The sequence below is a fragment of the Phalangium opilio genome, unplaced genomic scaffold, assembly GCF_054372755.1.
Source record: "Phalangium opilio isolate 3A_F unplaced genomic scaffold, DU_Popi_V2 ptg000540l_1, whole genome shotgun sequence".
In the NCBI taxonomy this organism is placed as follows: Eukaryota; Metazoa; Arthropoda; class Arachnida; order Opiliones; family Phalangiidae; genus Phalangium; species Phalangium opilio.
This window is the reverse complement of record NW_028324244.1, coordinates 961,322-982,648: the sequence shown is the minus strand read 5'-3', so window position 1 is coordinate 982,648 and position 21,327 is coordinate 961,322. Positions and strand designations below refer to the sequence as shown.

At 39.2% G+C, this 21,327-nt stretch overlaps 3 protein-coding genes across 8 annotated transcripts in view; 2 read left to right on the top strand and 1 right to left on the bottom strand.

Annotated features, from left to right (window-relative positions):
- The first annotated feature begins 9,310 nt into the window (after positions 1–9,310).
- Positions 9,311–19,277, top strand: LOC149588541 (uncharacterized). The gene is made up of 2 exons (XM_089862597.1): positions 9,311–16,107; positions 18,742–19,277. Exon 1 carries the CDS (start codon positions 11,105–11,107, stop codon positions 11,441–11,443), a length of 339 nt encoding a protein of 112 aa, XP_089718723.1. The 5' UTR covers positions 9,311–11,104; the 3' UTR covers positions 11,444–16,107; positions 18,742–19,277.
- On the bottom strand, positions 12,455–13,167 carry LOC149588542 (solute carrier family 35 member G1-like). Its single transcript, XM_089862596.1, has 2 exons — positions 12,595–13,167; positions 12,455–12,523 (listed from the first exon to the last, which is right to left on the bottom strand). Exons 1-2 carry the CDS (start codon positions 13,165–13,167, stop codon positions 12,455–12,457), a joined length of 642 nt encoding a protein of 213 aa, XP_089718722.1.
- The window catches only part of LOC149588540 (KICSTOR complex protein SZT2-like), a 29,583-nt gene continuing 25,164 nt past the window's right edge, over positions 16,909–21,327 (top strand). The window contains exons 1-4 of one of the 6 annotated variants that reach the window (XM_089862582.1): positions 16,909–18,509; positions 19,382–19,590; positions 19,669–19,929; positions 19,993–20,220. In XM_089862582.1, coding sequence (XP_089718708.1) covers positions 19,429–19,590; positions 19,669–19,929; positions 19,993–20,220 — 651 coding nt within the window. In that variant the 5' untranslated portion in view covers positions 16,909–18,509; positions 19,382–19,428. Of the gene's footprint in view, positions 18,510–18,856; positions 19,591–19,668; positions 19,930–19,992; positions 20,221–21,327 lie in introns of those variants that run through there. The other 5 variants (XM_089862580.1, XM_089862581.1, XM_089862579.1 and 2 more) reach the window with 5 other exon arrangements.

Genomic DNA, 21,327 nt, shown 5'->3' with positions numbered 1-21,327 from the left:
TTTAGTACAATGGTTTCCTTTAACCTATAGACGGGCTGGATGGTATTTTGGGTTCGATTTGTTGCCATCTTTTTAAATGGCGGCCAAAAACTTAAAAACCCTTAATGTCCGCCTGAAAAGTAATAAAAAATATCCCGACGGGCTGACGGACTGTGCCGAGTGCCTTCGCTTCTAGGGTGCCACAAAAATATTAGTCATCAGTAAAATCTACACATTCTTTATATCATTTTAGATGGAAGTTCTTATTACACGCGAGCGACGCCGCGGGTAACGGCTAGTATATATATATATATGCTTCTAGAATAGAAGTTCATAATCTAAGGTGATATTACGCTTAGATTCTGGTAATTTAATAATTTAGCTTCTAGACTATAAGACTCATGTTTGATATGCTCTTAAAATTCGGGTCAGGTATGTCCCCCTACGACTTCGAGAGATTGGTTTGTTTGTCAAACAGGCGAGCTGCCTTATGTAAACCTCGTTTCGTACAAGTTTTATAATTTAATCCATGGTATATAATCATAGTACTCTTTTCAACCAACTACATAACGTAATTAATAATTATCTCTGGAAAGCATCTGTTTACAATTTTCGTATTTTCCCAAACTTCTACCAAACTATACGTACGGTTTTAAATTAAATAATGAAAATAATACAGCTCTTGTTTACGAGTTCAGTTACGAGTTAAAAATACTTTTAGAGCTTTGATACTGTTGTTTTTGAGAACGTAAAGTATTGTTTAGGTAAAATATGATAATTTAGTGGGAAAAACATTTATTGCAGATTTCTGTAGCGATTAACCCGTTTTATTAGCAGTATTTGTCAAATTTCGTAAACTTCGTGTTCTTAAAATTTTGATTCTTACTAAGTTTGGAACACTATGAAGTAGCACTTTGGTTTATCAGTGACGTAAGCCGCCCGGTTACCTTAGTAACCAACCGCTTCTTGAAATAATAGTTATATAAAAATATCCCGTTCGTTTCTGGTGCACGGAGCTCCTCCATTGGAGAAGAAGAGCACTCTAGGCGAGTAAAGATTTGTGGCTCCCCTTATACCCTTTCTATCTTTATACATTACGTATTCGCGATCAAACTAGTAACAGAGTGTAACCTTTACTGGATGCAATTTCGTACTATAGTTTCATTCCCTTCCACGAAGATATTGCTGTAATACACAGAGTGTGAGCGAACAAACCTCTATCTTATATAGTGTACTTTTTTACTTCCACCCTCTCTCCGTTACTCCGGTCAGCTTTTTCCTTCGGAAAAGTTATAAAACGAGCCTGTTCTTGCGGGTGAGGCTACCACCATCTTTGCGAAACTCTTAACTAGTTCCCTTTTTCTCGCAAGTTTTTACTATGTTGGACGGTGGACGGCTAATGCCCCAAAGTTGTCGTAAAGAAAGAATGACCTTTATTGACGGGTCCAGCCGTCTCAACTCCTAGTCCTCTTTTTTTTTCTCCCTATATTTTGTCAATCCGATGGTTGTGATGTTAAAGGTTGAAGCATCCATAATCCCAATAGAGCTACCTTAGTTGTGACGTCAGCGTCTAGGTTAAACGTCACAGGCTTAGCTTCGACAGTGGTACCGCTTTGGTTCTATGAGCAAATGGCATGGGTGACGTCACACCATCCACTAAGGCTTCTGGGATAGCTCTAATAGTCTTGATTTACCAACCAATAGAAAGTACATTTTATTTATTTTTAAGATAATATTTATCTACATTTAAGCTAAAATATTTGTTTGTCTTTAATAAAACTTGGCGAGTCTGGGAGATCAGGTTCCACCGCCCGCACGCTTCAAGGGCGATTAACCTAGATACGGTTGCGTCTAAGTCCAAATGACATTGACTATATTTATCCCCGCTTCATCTTTTCTCTTCTTGTTATGAGGGAATATATCGGATACTACCAACATCTCGTTAACTCTTATAGCAATAACCCAATAGATATCGGATGAAAAAAGAAAGATAGAGAGAGGAATCCATGACGAAACTCCACCTTCTTATCACCAATCTGTATCCCTTCCCCCCTCCATCCTGTCCTCGTCTCCTCCCAAGCGAGTCTGTACGTCTTAAGGATGCCTCTAAGGATGAGGAGAAGCTAGCAGGGCTTTTCTTCCTCTAGAATCACCACTTTAGTCTTCATCCTTAATGCATTCGTCTTATGAAAAGAAGAAATGGTGTATTATTCCTCCCAGATCCTGCCGGAAAATTGGTCTTTGGACAGAATCGGAAGGCCATGTTTTGATCATAAAATGGTGGACTGTATAGCACGCGTATCCTCGTATCTTATCCAATGGAATATTTACATCTACTTAATGAACTTCGGAGTACGCTTATAGGATAGACTCGGAAGGTGACGGTGCGCGGATCGAGTCCATTGGGCGAATTATCATCGCCAATACTACTTCGTTTCAGTCTAGGGAATCCGTCAAGCCTGGTTTGTATAAGATTGTCCAGATAAATTACCATTTTCGCCCCATTCACCGGGTGCCCTCGTACAATTTCCAAGCACCGTAGTCCATGGAAAGTGGCGGCTGAATCAGGTCCAAAGGAAGATGCTCCCTCTACAGGGGCCATTCGACCGTAAAATCTTTGGTGGGAGTTCTATACTATTATTCCGATTTTCTTTTTCTATGCCAGTATACTCTTCCTCTTATAGACCTTATTTTGTACGCCCCAGGAGTGTGGCTGAAACGTGGTTTAGCTGCCCTTAGCTATACGATTTTCTACCAAAAAGTAAGGGTTGTTTTCTAGGGCTATTGTTAAAGTATACGGCGGGTGAAAGTTGCGTCTGATATTTCGACTTTCACCGTGCATTAGCCCGCCTTTTATCTCGATAAGTATTTACGTTGATCTTGGGTTGCGTTCGCATTTAGTTTGTCTAGACTGAAAGCGTCTTCCCAGAACTTCTCTAATAGTTCTTTAGATCATTACACATTGAATGTACACTATGATACGTTACGCCTTATCCGTTCTTCTAAATGGTGGAAGTTTATTACGATGCTGCGCATGGAGAATACTTTCCGTTACGTTGTATTCTTAGGGTGGAACGGATTCTTTGGCTAATAGGTCTGCTCTTCCCACACGTTCCAATTTTAACCCAAAGATAAAAGAAATCATGGTGAGAGCTATGTTTTGACTGAGGATGCATCTTCCGATAAATAAGAACGGGGTTTTAGTTCAGGAAATGAGAACGTTTTCCGTTCTAGCTTCTCACGCTGCTTTTAGGGAAAGGGGATACCTACTTTCCATTTTTCATATAGGCAAGTTTTTTTAAAACCGTTTTCTCCATTTACGGTTGTCATTTATATATGGTGTCCGAAAAAATTTAGAGATTTTGTTGAGTCGCTCGCTAAGTAGCCCGCAGTCTGATTAATGTTAAGTGCTAAACCCCTCGAGATTCAAGGCCTAGTTACGCCAACAACTGAGGGTCTTACGCGAAGAATAATGGACTCCTGATAATCTAAAACTTTTTCTCCCTCTCTCTGAACTAATTCCCAGTAAGATTCATCTCCTGAGCTGAGGAGGGCCGAGCTTGTTAACTTTTCTTTTCTACTCCCTATCCTCTTTCGCTCTTGGTCTTCCTCATCCCCAGTGAGCGTCCCTGATCTCTATATCTTTAAAAAGCCCCTGATCTTGGGTGGGCGGATGGATAACATCCTTTTCCTACGATACATAAACTGAAAGAGAAGATATCAAGTATGGACGGACGGAAAGGAGATCAAAACGGCGATTATACCGTCTGACTCAAGTCTGCAAACTAGCCGCGCGCACGCTGCCATTCCATTTTTCTTCGATTTTTAGCAAGTATCTTGACCTCGTCGTAAAATATATAAATTTGAAAGAAATGAGTCGGAATGGATGGAAGAGGCTGTGATCAAAGGGATGGTTTGGCGTTTCTTGAAAAAGGAAAAAAAAATGCGAACTCAACCTATAGGTTTTATTTTCTTTTTTACCTCCTCCCCGTAACAATGTATAGGTTTGGAATTCCAAAAGAAAGTTTTCTATAAAGGACTCTTTTTCGCGCTCTTTGAGATGCCTTTATGTCCACTACGCCAGCCTCTATAACCTATTTTATTCCATGATTCTATACGAAAAGAGTATCGCATCAAACGCGAAATATTTCTCCCTTTTTTGGGGGATTTTTACGACTAGCACACTCGTAAGCGATTTCTCATCTTCGATCTCTTCTCTCTTCCAATGTGTTCTTTTCATAAAATACCAACCGTATCCTAAAGTTGGGCCGTTAACTCAATTCAAGTCCAGAACTTTTATTTTGACCATAAGCTCATAAGATATCTTCCATAAGCTTGTCGTTCTCGAACTAGCTGGAGTTGTCCCTAGCATTACGAAGTGTAGAAAGTGTCATACTCATAAGCTTATAGAATAGAAATATTTGACATACATATAGGAGCTGCATTTTATTAAGTTCTGTCCATAAGTTGCATTCAACCCTTTTACCTAACTGTAATTTTCGATTTCTTTTTTTATGGTAACATGTTGTTTACCTAGCTCGATTAGAAATCACATCTGAAAGAATTTTCAATCTGGAATGGTTCGATTTGGGGCGAATTTTGGCATCATATTTTTGATACGATTCTCTTGACCTTTCCCCCCATTCGCGCTTCGAATGTGCTTTCTTCGTCTCACACTCGAGGAATTTCATATTCAAATTCACGAGGCCAAGCGTTACGCCTAAAAAAGAAATAGTATCCTAGGATGTGCCTATAGATTCTCTTCACTCGCCGCGTAAACAGAACCAAAAAAAAAAAGGTTTTTGGAAGTTATCCAAGCTTTTCCATCCATTCTTCTTTTATACACTCTGGAGAGATAGTTCTCTCTCTCTCTCTCTCTCTCGAACCCTTTTATGGTATTTTTCTCGAGAAACCCTTAAATGTCGTTTCTACTTATTTCTCCAGAGAAGATGGAGTCTTAAATTCTTTAAGAATTCAATTTCATATCCCGGGCTCTTTAAATTTTGAATATTTTAAGCTAGCGTCTTAGTTTTTGTTTTGTTTTCTTTCAAGAATATATTTTTCTACAGATATATCAAGTCGTTCTAGTCCTTTTTCTCGGTTTTTCTTTTTTTTTAGGAACAAAGACAATTTCAAAATTTATTTCTATGCTTCTTAGAAATTTATTTTGTTACTAACATAATGTTATTTATAATTTGAATATTTTGACACTTATTTTTAGATGTTCATTATTTGAAGTAGATATATATTTAAAAACACGTGGCACCGCGGGTTTTCTTTTAAATTATAGTATTGGAAACAGTTCTGATAACGCCGTTAAAGAGCTCTAATATAAGAAATCTTAGAAAATAAGGTATGATTTGGATACAAATATCTCAAAAATATATTTCCAGGTATTAGGAAAGAAAAAGGAACGAAATTTTCAGAGCACGTATCCCCTAGACACGGTACATTAGAGCAGGTATAAAGGTATTTTTCTTCGTCAAAAACATTTTTATCCCCACACTCTCTTACCTTTGATATATAAAAAAAATATATGAAAATGGTAATGTCTAGCTAGGCCTAGTACGAAGGGTTTCTTCAACTTTTTAGAGATGGTATATATTTTTTCATACTCCAAAACGATGTCCGGAGGCGTGGGAGAGAGAATGACTTAGTCCAAAGTCCGTCCCAATCTAAGAATGCAATCTCGGACTCCTTATTTGAAGTCCATTTCATAAAGTATCAAGCTTTTAATCTTTGTCGTATATTTACCTGAGTTTACCTTTGAAACGCGCCAAGCCTGTTTCGGGTTATTCCAAAAACACCTTTTTACTCTCCGAAGTATGGTATCTATTGACGAAGACGCTTATTGCAAAACGGAGTTGAAACGGACTTGAAAGATGGATATGTTATAGAAGGGGGTGACCATAACTCAAACGCGAAGAGAGACGAGTCTCACCACGCGTTTTCTAATCCATCAATGTCTCTCGCTCCCTAAAAAGTATTAAGAAGTAAAAAAAATCTCAGGATATATGAAGGATTTTTGGGCGAAAAACGGTGGCTAAGATGGTATATAGGAGGTAGAGGTGTCAGCACGGTACGCTCTTACCCACTCTTGAAACGAGAGGACACGCTGCGGTAAATGGAGAGAACTAGTGTATATAGCCGACCTCTCGTTTCTGGAAGACTTAAGTTCTTTTTCTTCTCCTAAAGGGGTCTCTTCCTATTCTTCTCGCGGTGTATGGCCGCTTTAAAGCCCCACCACTCACGACATAACTCCTTAAAAATGTTTACTCTGATTTCTTACACGCCCACACGTAGGGGCTCAGTGTTTGAAGAAATATGATATGAAAAATGCCCTGGAAAAGATGGGGCGAAGGTTGTTGGGTTATACTCAACAGATGATGTCTAAAGGATTTAGGGAAGATTGCCCGCTTTGACCTCGATTGACCCAAAAAGCATTTTGAAGCCCTTGAATACGGAGTAGGTTGAAGTGACGCCTTGCAAGTACTTACTACCTCACGATTGTTACGGCTTATGTTTCTGAAGAAAGAAAAAAATATATACATCATTATTATAATACATTCGGACAAAGTTTTCCCAATTTAAACTTTCACTCCCAAGCGAAATTAAGATTCAACTAACTTTTGAAACTCACTCCGTTTTCAGTCCAAGATTATGCAAATTAGTTAGTATATTCCAAACGCGTCATCTCGCGCTTATAATAATTTTATTCTAATTTCACGGCGTGAAGATGATAATTACCTTCGTATTATTATATGCATCATAAGTTTATAAGATATGTTTCATAAGTATGGCACTTCGTAATGGTAGAGACTTACAGCTCGCGGGCTAGTTCGAGAACGACAAGCGAGAATTGACTACAATCGGTTAATTTAGCAGTCCATCTTCTCCTTTTAGTTTTGCAGGACTTCCTATTTAGTCTGTTCTAAGCCTTTGACAGCGCCTGACCAGACTTCGCTTTACTTCGAATCTATGACCTACTTCACTTCATGACAAGTTCTCAGTAACCAGTGACAAACTTATGGAACATATCTTATGAACTTATGATATATATTCGAGATTTGGTTTAAATATTCTTCAAAGTCGAATCCACCAAGTGTAATTAATACAGTCTTTGTAAAGGTCAAAGGTGAACGGTACACCAAGTTTGGTTGTTGGACAATTTCACCAATTGAGTGCGGTATATCTTAGATATAAACTATGGACTCTATCTCTATCTCTCTCTCTTTGGAAGCCTCGGTGAACGTTATTAACGAGTTTAAATACTTTTAATTCATTCTGTTTGAAGTTTGGATCTCCAACAGGAGCCTTTAATTTTGAATAATTGATTCGGGGTGCTGGAAAGCTAGGGATCTATCCCTATCCCTTTTTGATCTTTTAGTCATCAAACTAGCCTCGGTGTGTGTGTATTCCCTAACTAACTCCTGTGATGCTGGTAAAGATAAATTCCTCGTGGAATAAACGCTGCTGTTCAACTCCATCCTTCTCTTATTTCCTTCCGTAGCCTGGAGGGAATACCAAAACTAGGCCTAGAGTTTCGAATGCGATTTTCAAAGAGAATATTTAGGTAGCGTAGGGTTGAATTCAATGTTGGACGAAAGTTTTGAGAATATTTTAAAATATTTAAAGGTTATAAATTAATAGGATTAAAATTAAATTTCCTCCATTGAACTCTTTGAAATGAAATGAAAAAAAAAAGAATTTAATGACACTGTGATTTATTTCTTAACAAGTCAAAGTTTAATCGTCATCAAGTACATTTCTTGAAATTTAATTACTGCCAGATCAGTTATTTTGATGCCACGATATTTCTAGTTTTTTTAATCAACACACACGATTTTAATTTAATTATATTTATTTGTTAGTACGCGGTTTGTTTCTTAAACTAGAAAACCAGTTTCGAAATTAAGTCGATTCAATTCCGAACCCAAAATTTGATTATAATCTCTTTCCTTCTAACGTTTCATTAAACTTGACGCTAGGGAGTTTCACAACTGATTAAAACTAGGTCGGTCAAACAAATGTCCAGTTTAGGCCTAACTTCAAACCAACCGAGCAGCGCGTGATACGAATGAAGAGTCCCTCCTAACTTAAGAGATAAGTAAGTCGTCGCCTAGCTTAGACGAAAACTTCTTGGTATACATTGCCTTCTCTCTACTTCCGGTGAGAAGGCGGCAACTCGCGACTCAACGTCTTTATAACCCGTATTATAATAATTTGCTCTCGAGTTTAGGCGTGCAATCTGCGAAGAGGCAAGATTTAATTGAGTAAATCTTCATTGTTTAAGATGTTAGAGGAATCTGAATCAGGTGATCAAAACCATAATATAATGTTAATCTCGGAACATTCCTTCAGAGTTCATTTTGAGGTCGTAATAGGAACGGATAAAAATTATCTATTTTTTTATAGGACATCCTTGGCTATGTCCCAAAATCAATTGTGTTTCTTTAAAAACGTATATAAGATTGAGGATTTTTTCACTGGGAAAAAACTATAGCTAATGAAATGGGGTTTTTTTTGGCATCCAACAAGGTTTCAACTCGTGGCAGATACCATAAGATATGTTCCATAAGTGTGTCACTGGTTACTGATAGCTGGTCATGAAGTGACAACATAGGTCATAGATTCGAGGTAAAGCGACGCCTGGTGACTGGGCGCTGTCAAAGGCTTATTACTGACAAAATAGGAAGATGGAAGGACTGCAAAACTAACCGAGCGTAGTATTTCAATTCTTGCTTGTCGTTCTGCTAGAACTAGCTCGAACTGTAAGTCTCTATGCAGCATTGCGAGGTAGTGTCATACTTATGGAAAATATCTTATAAACTTATGGCTATACCGAGTAGAAACTGGCAAAATGTCTATCCTCTTCTTTTTTAGATCTCTGTGCTTGTGTGTGTTTAGGTTTCTTTTTGATCCGCAGTGTCACGGAGTCGTAGTCGATCCGTCTAAAATGATCTATGGGCCTCCCGAGTTGGTTGGGACATCAAAACTCAGTTGGTTTTCTCTCCATCTCTTTTCTCTTTCGACCCAAGGCCCCGAGAAATAACCCCGTACTTAGAACGCTCCAATAGTTTCCCATCACGTACCATTTTTTTATCTTTGGGTGGCGCGCGTGTTATGGGCCCAATGATCTCGATACCTTTAGAAAACGTAATTTTTTATTAAAGAGATAGAGAGAGGGGGTGCATGGTGGGGAACCGATGAGAATCTTTCTGACAAGCTCGGTAATTTTGAAACTGAAAAATTTAAGGAATTTTTCGATACACTCGAGTGAAATGTCGAAGATAACCTAAGGGTTTGCAGTTTATTTTTCTTTAAATATTGGAGCCCCTCCTCCTGGTAAGTTTTCTTAGCTCTAGTGAAAGGTAGCGTGACGTTGAATGACGTAGTACTGCCAAGTCCCTATTTAGATTCTTTGAACCACGCCCTTCCTCGGTCACGTGCGTGCCTCTGACGTATTTCAAATAATTTTTAGCCACAGTTGGGTTTCAAAATATCCAGATTTAATATAACCTTTAACAATGGCAGTGACAGAAAGCCGGGTTTTTGTTTTCTCATGATGACATCATGTGTGGTCAATGTATATTGTCGCTTGGAGAGGAGAGAAGAGGCATTTGTCGGTCAATAAGCGAAGAATTTGTTTCTTTCTTGCGCTCATGGACCGATATTCCCTAAGGGGAATGAAAAGGCCAAGAAACATTGATCGATATCGGTTCGATACCGATCGATTTTGATAGCAAAAAAAAAAGAAGAAGAAGCTAAACGTAGTTCCAAATACGATGTTCCCGCGGATAAAGAGGCAACAAACCCGTCCCTGGTAATAATACTAGCTGCGGGTAGTCGATTTTTACTCCATGGCTCTTTCTACAATTCGATTAGAGGCCATCTTATACAGTCTATATATCTATATAGCCTGTAGCGAGGATGGATCGACGTTAGTCTTTTCGTGAATTATTCAACGAATCTTTCTTTGGTCTATATATTTTTATCCTTCCCTTTTTCGGTCATCGACACTAAACCAGAGAGACTAGTACCCTCCCTTCTTCGTTCCTCGTCCTAAAAATGGACATTAGTAGTTGACCCTGGCTGGAAAACGTCCATCTCCCTTAACGAGGCTTCACTTTCCTTCGGCTTTTCTTCTATTTTCTCTCGTTCTATTCTTCTCGAATTACATTACAATCAGCAGCCGCGTTGGCCGCACCATCAGCGAGAGATTCTCCAGCTCAGTCGGCCACGCCGCGTTGAGTAAAAAAAATAAGTAAAAAAATCACATCCCACCCTTTTTTGATATAGTACGAGTACCATAATCGAATCAAGTCTTTCCTCCTCCTTACTTCCGTCCATCTCTCGGATATATCTTCTACAAATTTGTCCTAACCCAAATCAATTGGGTCAAACTAAGCTTCAGCTTGGGTAGATCAGTATAGTTAACTGACTCTTTTGTGTTGGGTTTTCTAGTGGAATTTGCAAGGTTTATTTTTGTCGTTCCAAGATAGACCGCAACGATGGTTAGAGACTTGTTTCCAGTAGTTGACCGTTTTCAGCCTTAGAGACTGCATGCTGTTTTTGTAAGTTAATCTTTAAGCAGTTTTGTTTTTTGGTTTTTTCTATCGAATCGTTTTCTTCTTCCTTGACTTTCAAGAAGAATAAGGTGAATATAGAGATTAGAATTAAAACCGCGCCCAAGAAATCGGTCCAATGTAATATCTCTTGGAAGAAATAGACTTCGAAAGCCATAATAAATATTAGTTGGACGGTTAAACTTATAGAGAGAGTCGTTAGTTTTTCGTGACGGATGGAGAAATTTTCCAGCGTGATGGAAGAGAGTATTAGGATGGCCGAAGCCATCGCGACGTAAGAGTCAAAGCCACACGAAGGCCAGGTTACTTCGGGTAAGGAGTAAACCGTCACGGCTAAAACAATACTGAGTACGAATCCCACGGCGAACATGGCAACGTGGACGGGTGTTTCCCGCATTTTCGACGCAATCAGCGATAGGTAGGTTTGCGAGAAACAGCCGACGATCGACCAGACAATACCTTTAATCCGATTTTCGGGCGAATGACTCGGTTCGTCGTCTTCCGATCGCGGTTCACCGAAAAGGAAAGGAGGACGGCAAATGAAAAAGACCCCAGCGACGGCGATTAACGCCAGCAGGATGTTGCGGAAACGGAAGCGTTCCGCGGTTAATATCGGGGAAATGAAAGTCATAACCACTGGCGAACAGAAGACAATGGCAGTCATGTCCGAAGCTGGAATGTATTGGAGGGCAGCAACCACCGAGAAGTTGGCTACGGCTGAAAGAAGAAGCCTTGATTTGAACCAGAACTGGGGACCCTATGATTCATGCGCGGTAAAACGGTACAATAACAAAAATGCCTGTACTAACCCGCTACGAAGAGACGCTGAAACAGCCAACCCCATTCGTTCTTTTCACACTGCAGTGGATGTCGTTTGATAACGCAAATACTCAAACTGGTACACGTCATGAAGGAAAATAGAAGCAAATTGATTACCAGTGGATTAGTCTGGGGTCGAACCCTGATGACCAAGCTGGCACTTCCGGCCATCAAACAGGACACTATAGCCAAAGAAAGACCCAAAAAGGGCGCTAATTTCGTCAAACCACAGGCCCGAATTGTTTGAAAATCCATTTCGCCTTAGCAAAAATAAAACGGTAAAAGCTCCACCGCTTTTTTCTCTGTAATAACGTTAGTAGATTTCGCGTAGGCAGTCAATATTACGCGGTGTTTTACAGCTACACGCACTTTAAGGCGCTTCCTAGCGATAGAGAATGTTTATATTAAGGACATCTCTTAATCTCTTTAGATTAGGAGGCGAAAGGGCAAGGGAAATTAGTTCCTATCTTCTTTTTCTTTACATTTGAGAGTACGACTGTTTTTTTTTATTACTTAACGGCGCAAATTCCCCGCAAAACTGCCGCTATGCCAGACAGAACTAGATTTTAAGGACGTACGTGAGCGCGACTGAACCTATGATTATCGTTTTGTTTTGCATAACACATTTGATATATATTTAGCCGTAGGCAGAGAATGGAGATAACCTTCTGTTGTAGTTCTAACCACGACATGTACCTTTAGCCTTGGATTTACCTCTATGTCATCAAGAGGGATTTTTTATTACTATACGTACCTGAAATACAGCTACATATCGAATTTATGCCGGTATACGTATGAAGTTCTCTCGCTTTTGGCGAACGATTAAAAATATAGATTAAACGTTGTCCTTGACTCCGCGTACTTTTACGAGCGATTCTTTATGGGATAAACTTAGCTCTCTGTATTTTTATAACCTCGTTTCATCTTCTCATTTACGTTTAAAACTTTTATTGAAATATGTTTGGGATATCGTAATCCGAGAACTTCCGCGTTGAATTTAGGCATTAAATCCTTGAAAATTATCTATAGGCTTAGGGTAAACAACATTTCACTCTTTAAAATAAGACGATTCAACACAGACTTGTTCCATAAGTAGCGTGCCAACTTTGTCCTTCCGTGATCTGTTGTGTTTTCTGGCTCTAAAAAGAACAGTTAACAAAATTGAGGTGACAATCAGAACCGCTCCTACATAGTCCGACCATAATGGTACCAATTTTAAGAACAGAGCTTCTAACAACATGATGAAAACAATTTGCGTAGTAATACTTGTAGAAAAAGTCGTGACCTTTTCTTTCTTGATGGAAGCGCTTTCTAAAAGAGTGGTCAAAACCCCGAGGACCATGGCCAACATTAATATCACCGCGTCCAATCCACAAAATGGCCAACCCTCAGTAACACCCGTAAAACACAAAACAGTCAACATTAACGCAAAGTTTACAAGCCCGATATTGAACATTGCCACCATGACTGGTGTCTTTGGCATTTTCTTAGTCACGATTGTCAGATACGTGAAAGCAACGCAGCAGAAAGCGGCCCACATGACCCCGAGTAGGCGTTGACTCTCTATGTCATCTTCACCAGGATCCCTACGGAACAAGAAACTTGGACGACATATCAGGGCCACTCCCACAACAGCCAGTAACGCTAAAAGTATGTCCTTAATCTGGAACCGTTGCTTGGTAATTAAAGGTGACGTCAGAGAGATTAAAACTGGCTGGCAGAACAAAATGGCGGTCATGTCCGAGGCCGATATGTATCGGATGGATTGTGCCATGCAATACATTCCAAAACCTAAAAATATTTTTGATTATAAGTTGAAGATTAGACTATTGGGAAGGGATCTTACCATCTAACAGGACCCTCTGTAAAAACCACAATCTTTCTCCTTTGACGCATATCGCGTCATTTTGATTGTAAATGATAGATATGAAAGTGAAGGTGGCTTGGAAGCCGAACATATAGATGACCATTATTAAGGGAGAGCCATTGGCATTCATTTTCATCAGAACTGAGGACAGTCCAGCTACAATACTGGACAAAATAGCCAGCGTTACCCCGTGAAATGGAGAATACTTGACTTTAAGTAGATCTAGCAGCCCCTCAACCTTCCCTCTCAAAGTCATTTTGACTTCTGTGGCTCTGTCTGTAAATAATGCAGGTGTATTTTGCAAATACCGCGTGACTTTGAAAGAACGATCCGAGGGAACTTGAAAGTTTTATAGCCTCAACGGTATAACAGATGGCAAAAATTAACTAAACACTCACATTGCCATGTAAAAGAAATTTCATTTAACGTTAAGCTATGATTTATTATGTCAAGAGAACCGTTGTAACCATGAAATCTATTTCAAAGATGAAGTGAGAGAAAAATTCCTGCAGATGAATTTATGGGTAGCTAAAATATTGCCCCTCAATACGCTCAGTTGAACCATCTTACTCCGCATTTTACTTTGACTCTTTTGAGTTTGATGAAAGAGCTCTGGAAATTAATTCAAGGAACACAAATATTTTTTTTTCTTTTTCATCCTTCATCTGCATCCTCGTACTCTTGAACTTCCCGAATGCCATCCCTCTCCCATCTTTTATATTGGCGAAAAAGCTGACTTCTGTAAAAAGGTACATCTTGCATGTATCTTAAAAAAAAGAGAGCCTCTTTTTACTAATCGACTTTATTTGGAATTCTCTTTTGGTTTAAAATTTCTGCTCTTTGATCTTTTGTAGCTAGGGAATTCCGCGGTTTTCATGACAAAACAATTTGGCCTCCAGTGATGGCGGTGTAGACTAAATGTAGACAAGAGTACCCATCACATTTTTCCCGAGGCAAGGCAAGTTTTAAATCGGTTCTATTATTAATAAAAACTAATCGTTTAAAGAAAGCTAAACATTGGATATTCCTTTTCCTAAATGTTGATCTTTTTCATTGGGTGAATTATAAAGGGGTTTTCCGCTCGAACGATTTTTTATTTCGGATCGAGTTTGGGATGAAGTTGGTAAAGTTATCTTTCTTACTAGCGTTGAGATGAAAGAATAGATAGAAGATAAGGGGATGAATCCCGCGATGATAGGCGATTCTATCTTTTGTCTTTCTTCTTTTGGCCCCCGAAAAAAGTTCAACTTGAAACGGTGGAAGAATCGATGACTTTACGCTCAATGAATCGATTAAATTCATCGTCGAAAAGAAAGGGAACTTCTTCCCCTTGTCCGAGCCTTTGTGGACCTTTTAATGTTAAAAATGTTTTAACAAGTAGTGGCAGTGATGAGGTGAAATTTGTCCATTCCCGAGTGAAGTGATTTCTCCCATTGAAATGAACTCGGAACTCGAATGGGGGTAAAAAATGACATCTTACGAAGTTTTTATTAGTTTATAGTTTTAGTTGGTCCGTTACGGGGTCGACTTTTAAGGGCGTCTAATCCGGATTAAAAAGAAAGGAAGATACGTTGGCCTTTTAACTATCGGCTTAGGGGTCAAGTAAAGTGTAGAGTGGGTTTCCCTTACAGTCTTTAACCAGTTGACTGACCTATTAGAGTCCCGGGGTCATCAATCGCCCCTCCTCTCTCCCTCTCTCCAATATCCTTTAGAGAGAGTAGCGTGGGCCTCGGAACCCCCCAAAGACCTAATCCTTAACGATAAGAGGTCTTTCCTAGAAGAAGAAGAAGATGGGGAGCGCGAGAATTCTTTATCCCTTCTAATTTAGGAACCGGGATCACGTTGGGAACTGATTGTTCCGGATTTCCCATAGTCGTGTTCGTTACTTCGATGTACTGTATAGTACGCGCACTCTAAAAAATAAGTACACTAAGCCTTTTCGGTGCTGGTTGATACTTACACTAGTATTATACGCGACTTGGAAGGAACTATCAATGGAAAACTCCTTCGAATGTAGGATATGTTCATGTTCTAAAGAGGTCAATGGCAGACTTACGTAATCCACGCGCATAAGGTATCAGTATGAACTCGACCTTTGGTAATCGTTATCCGGATGGCCTTAAAAAAAGGGAAACTAAAGATTGAATGTCTCTGGCGCTCTGTAATTCCCAACCTTAGGTACTCCTGTAGTAAAGTGGTAATACGTATTAGGCTAGAAGCTCGCAGGTATAGCGAAGATCTCAAGAAGCCGGTCGAGAATGGAGCCGGGGTAAGGTGGATGGGGTATGGAGCTGCAAGAGTACAAAAATGAAGATTTACGACGTCCCAAAGGGACTCTCTTAACAATGACCAGATCTTTCTTTAGACTTTTATTTCTTTTTCAGGAAGCCTTGAAGTATTTTCGCCTTTCTCTTGTCAAAATGTTAAAACGCTCTCCAATCACTTCTAATTTCTTTCGAACACCTTTTTTCAAAGTCGCGCTTCCTTCAAAACGATAAAAATAAATTTATAAAGATGTTCCCCTTCATCCTCTCTATAAAATTGGACTTGCAATAGAAGTATGAACTCTTTATTTTGTTACAAAGTAGAAACAGGCGGCGATAAGGATACTCGAAAACCAAAGAAAGAAAAAAAGAAAACCCTAACTTTTCTTTTTTATTTCAAATGATAGATTGGGCGGTCGATGTTACGAGTGGACAGAGTTGCTCTGGATGTTTCTTAACGTTATGGATGATGGAGGAAAAAAACGTGTTTATTCCAAACTTACCACCACTCTAGTAACGTAAACCTTTGATTAACTCGTGCCTGGTCTACGCTACTCTTGACCCCAATCTCCGACTTGAATTAAACACTCTGGTAATTAACTAATCCGAGGAAATTCTGCCATACTCAAACACTCATTTCGCGTGGTATTGGAAAAGTAAGATTGAAACAAACGTTATTACGGTGGAAGCCCCGAAAGTACCCGTTATGGAAGAGAAATCTAGCTTTCTATCGGAGTGTGTTGGTACGGGGGTGTAAGTTGGCAAAATAGTTGGGCAGTTCTTCTGGCGTGGGAGACTCGGAAAAATAAGACAGGCGGGAAAATGCGTGTGGTCCAATTGGCACGATTGGATTAGTTGGCGCGTTCTGCCTACTTCCTCCTCTCCCGAGTCCCTTCTAGCTTCTATCTCGCCTTTTTCTTCTGTCTTTTCTTTCTTCCTTATTTCACCTTCCGCTTTCTTACCCTTTTCTTTTATTTTTCCTTCAGCCTTGGGTTTTTCGCGACGAAAATACCGGGAAAAATACGAGAATTTCTCGTATCTCGCTCTTTACATACGCATACATATTTTCTTATTGGGTTAGTAACAAGCCCCTCTCTTTTCTCAACTCCTTCAATGATTTAAGCTCATTTTCCATGGATGCTAAATTCCTTAGAATCATTTATATAATTAGCTTAATTTGATAATGACTTAATCAGTTTTTATAACGACGATCTTGGACTAATTAGGTTCCTTTAAAACCACTTTGCGTAGATGATCTTAAGGAAGTGATGGACTTCAATGAAGACCGATAGAATTAAATCACGAGGAATTAATTCGCCATCTTAGGTTATCCTTGACGCCAAGATACAACGCCGACGGAGTTCACTACACGCGAATTGAGGCTCAGGCTAGCCAACTCGCACTGCCTCTAGCGGGTGCTTCTTCAGGACGTGAGGGAAGTAACCCAAGAAGGTGCATGATCTCCCCCGTCCCTGCGGTGTTTGCTAAGGCCTCTTCTGGAATTAATGGAACAGTCTATACAGTAGAAACCTTAACAGTTCCAGTCCCTAGAGTTCGTTTAATCTTTCTTCTTTTTGAACTTTAGCTTGGGTTGTAGCCTTGGAGGTTGTCCGTTTATATTTGCTCAAGAGAAGCCCCAGCCGCGAAAGAACATTTTTTAAAGTTTACAAGCTCCTTCCCTGCATGGACATCGTAACTTTTCCTTTTTCTTTTCTACAGGTCTTTTTTTTTACTTCCTCTTAAGGTACACGTGACGTTTGTGAGAGGAAGTGGAAGGGAATGGTAGTATTCGGCTTTAAATCAGAGCTTGTATTCTTTTTTTTTTTCTTCTTGGGAAATTCTCATTTATCCAAAGAGACATTAGAAACAAGGTTCCATTAAACACGGTAGACTCATTTATAAGAGAGTGATAAGCGAAGAAACATAGCGATGGGTGGTTATGGGTGCCGTAACGTTAACCTATATAAAAAGAGGACCTAGCTGCCACCTCTTCTCTGGTATCCCGTCTATAAAGAACGTCTGAAGAGGATAGGAAGTTTGGGTAAGCGGCGTGTCTGTAGCCCCCCGCTTGATTGAGTATCCCCGTTTGCTGTGACGGTTATTCGACTATCATTCGATTAATTAGTGCCGGAGATTGATTGAGACTCTAAGGTAGAACCTTCCTTCCACACGCCCAAATTTATCGATTATTATATGCTTTTTTTTTGACGTGGAAATGTGGGGTATTAAGATCTAGAGCGACGGGTTCTAGGTTACTTACAAGTTAGTTTGTCGAAGAAATACATCAACTGAGCCACGGTTATAAGCGGAAACAAAGTTTTATTACGAGTTATGGACTTCTTTTAGGGGTCAAAACTGTATTTAAGAGAGACAAATCATTGATTTCTCTGTCCTAGCACCTTGTCTAGGTCATAAAAAAGGGGTCGTTCGATATTTGGTCGATTTAGACTAAACGCGCGCCTTTATTTGGGACATTATTCCTTTTCTTAACGGTTCATTGTTAATGGCGGGATCTAAGCAAACAGGGCGGCGCGGCACGAGGCTCGGTCAATCGGATGCGAAAGAGTGAGTCTAGAAGGGAACAACCAATATTATCGACTACATCATATCGATTGGAATGTTCGTCGGGGCGATTAGTCTTTTTTATCTTTACAGATAAAACCCTAATTATTTTATTCTTATTTCTAATCTAAAAGTTCATTGAATCGAAGCAAATTAATGTTAGTTTTAAGTAATTTTATCCGAGATCTATATGTGTGTAAAAGGTTGAAACTCGAAGGGAAAGACCCTCTCTTTTATCTGCTGATTAGATTGAATCTAACAATCTGCATGGGGAAAAAGTCTCCGGTTTTATTCCGTTGACTGAGTTTCACCGGGTTTTGTCGTCTCATTGAATATTCTTTTTTTTTTTCGGTTTTTGAATAATGGAAGAGTTAATTTCGCTCAGAATTTTACTCGCTTTGAAATTGCAAAGTTCTTTAATTTATTAAAAAGGTAAGCTCCCCTTTTTCCCAGGACTTCTGTTTAAAATTCAACAGTATATGTTTTAGCGAATCACAAAATACATTAAGTTAATCAAGATTTTATGATAAAAAAAATTCCAGGATTTATCTTTTAAGATAAAATATTTTGATTTTAAAATATAGGCCTATTCGCTTTGAAAAAATTCATAGTTCCTCAGTCTTAAGCTGTAAAAAATAACATTTATATTTTTTTTTAACTTTAGTTACGACTCCTGTTATTATATACCCATTTTCAATAAGTAGGCCTCACTTTCCACTCCTCATTTTGTTTCAACCATCCATGCTAAAACTACAGCTGCAGAGTCACTGCAGACGACGCAAAGTTGCAACTGAAAGTTTTTATCGGCATCGCTTAAACTAATGTGTGTTTTTGTACGGTTATTTAACCGAGTTTAAATAATTATCGAACACTTGATGAATCCTAAATGATTTTTAAACGTAAATTATAATAATCTTCCTGAAATATTGACGGTAACAGTAGTTTTATCATGCTTTGATAATACGCAAACTTATGACCAAGGCTTAGCACTGTTTTCGTTCTGTGTACTGTACTGAATAATCCAGACTTTCCTACAACTGAAAGATATCAGCTGACAACTGTCAATTTAATTGTTCAGTCAAGTTTATTTAATTTTTTAAAAGCAAAGCATATTTGCCTTCAGCTTTTGTAATCCCTCCCTCATTTTTCCTGGCTGCATTGTATTTTTTATTTGATTTAGTAAATTTTGTTGTTACCCTCCCTGTTTAATTATTTAATAAATAATTAAAACAACAGTATAGCTATATAAATAAGGGTGTTTAATATTCCCAGCCCAAAATCTAATATGTTATTACGCTATCAAGGCGCTGACACGTTTGTTATAAGTGGCAATTAGTTATTTGGCACAAAAATGGTAGAACATCTGGTACCGGACACGGTGCCGGAAATATTGGAAGCGAGTTACATATTCCTACTTATGAAAAAGGAGTATCGTATCTCTAGAAATATTAGAGCCCAATGGTACCTTAGTCACTTAAATAAGTGTGTTAGAACTGGATGTAAAAAGACACTGGTAAGTATGATTAAAGTTAATTATTACTTAAGGTATTTATTAAATAATTTAATTTGTCTATAACTATAAACTATAAAGGAAGAATATACTGAAGAGATTAGTGTCATTTCCGCTGTTCCCAAAACCAGACCAGCAAGTTGGAGTATTGAGACTAGCGATGACTTTCAATATTTGGTCTCACCCGATACCAAAGTGATTTTCCTATCGAGGGGCTATAGATTAGTGTTTTGTTTGGACCTTAGTCCATCAACAGCGGCTGTAGATATCCAAAATGGGAATATATTATTTGACGAAGTATTTACGGCTCTCAGAAAGAGCCTTACTAAAATTTCCCAACCAGTGAGTCTTAAATAATTATTCTGTATCTTCCTTGAAATTAATTAACTTTATTTTTTGTTACAGTTTTACGTCCCTAGTAGCCATTTTGTATTCCAACCCAAAATTTATATCACTGTTATGGCCCATATGCCATTTTACGCTCAAGGGGGTGAACAGGTTTTAGTTCAAGGATGGTGCTTGAAATCTGATAATGTGGATGAACTTTTGAAACACGCTTGCAACCAGTATCAAGTTGGCAAGAAAATTGTTGAAGCCACCGCCTATTTGAATGAAGAACGTGCCAAACTAAAAGTAATTAAGGGAAACCTTTACAGGGTTTATACAAATCTGGAGAACCTGGAAAATTCGGGGGGAAATAAACTGAAAATTCGGGGGGAAATAAACTGAAAATTCGGGGGGAAATGAACTGAAAATTCGGGGGGAAATGAACTGAAAATTCGGGGGGAAATGAACTGAAAATTCGGGGGAAATAAAATGAAAATTCGGGGGGAATAAAATGAAAATTCGGGCGAGATAGGCGAAGAATTCAAGCGAAATAGGCGAAGAATTCAAGCGAAATAAACTGAAAATTCGGGCGAGATAGGCGAAGAATTCGCGAGAAATAAAATGAAAATTCGGGGGGAATAAAATGAAAATTCGGGCGAGATAGGCGAAGAATTCGGGCGAGATAGGCGAAGAATTCGGGCGAGATGGACGACGATTTCGGGCTAGATAGGCGAAGAATTCGGGCTAGATAGGCGAAGAATTCGGGCGAGATAGGCGAAGAATTCGGGCTAGATAGACGACGATTTCGGGTTAGATAGACGACGATTTCGGGTTAGATAGACAACGATTTCGGGTTAGATAGACGACGATTTCGGGCTAGATAGACGACGATTTCGGGCTAGATAGACGACGATTTCGGGCTAGATAGACGACGATTTCGGGTTAGATAGACGACGATTTCGGGCTAGATATGCGAAGAATTCGGGCTAGATATGCGAAGAATTCGGGCTAGATAGACGACGATTTCGGGCTAGATAGACGACGATTTCGGGTTAGATAGACGACGATTTCGGGCTAGATAGACGACGATTTCGGGCTAGATAGACGACGATTTCGGGCTAGATAGACGACGATTTCGGGCTAAATAGACGACGATTTCGGGCTAGATAGACGACGATTTCGGGCTAGATAGACGACGATTTCGGGCTAGATAGGCGACGATTTCGGGCTAGATAGGCGAAGAATTCGGGCTAGATAGGCGAAGAATTCGGGAGAAATAGGCGAAGAATTCGGGAGAAATAGGCGAAGAATTCGGGCGATATAGACGACGATTTCGGGCTAGATAGGCGAAGAATTCGGGAGAAATAGACGAAGAATTCGGGCGAAAAGGCGAAGAATTCGGACAAAATTTAT

Coding starts and splice junctions, on each gene's coding strand:
- LOC149588541 (XM_089862597.1), top strand. CDS start 11,105: ATGAAAAAGACCCCAGCGACGGCGATTAACGCCAGCAGGATGTTGCGG.
- LOC149588542 (XM_089862596.1), bottom strand. CDS start 13,167: ATGTATTGCATGGCACAATCCATCCGATACATATCGGCCTCGGACATG. Junction 12,524..12,594: donor AAGCTCTGTTCTTAAAATTG/GTACCATTATGG, acceptor TGTTCTTTTTAG/AGCCAGAAAACACAACAGAT.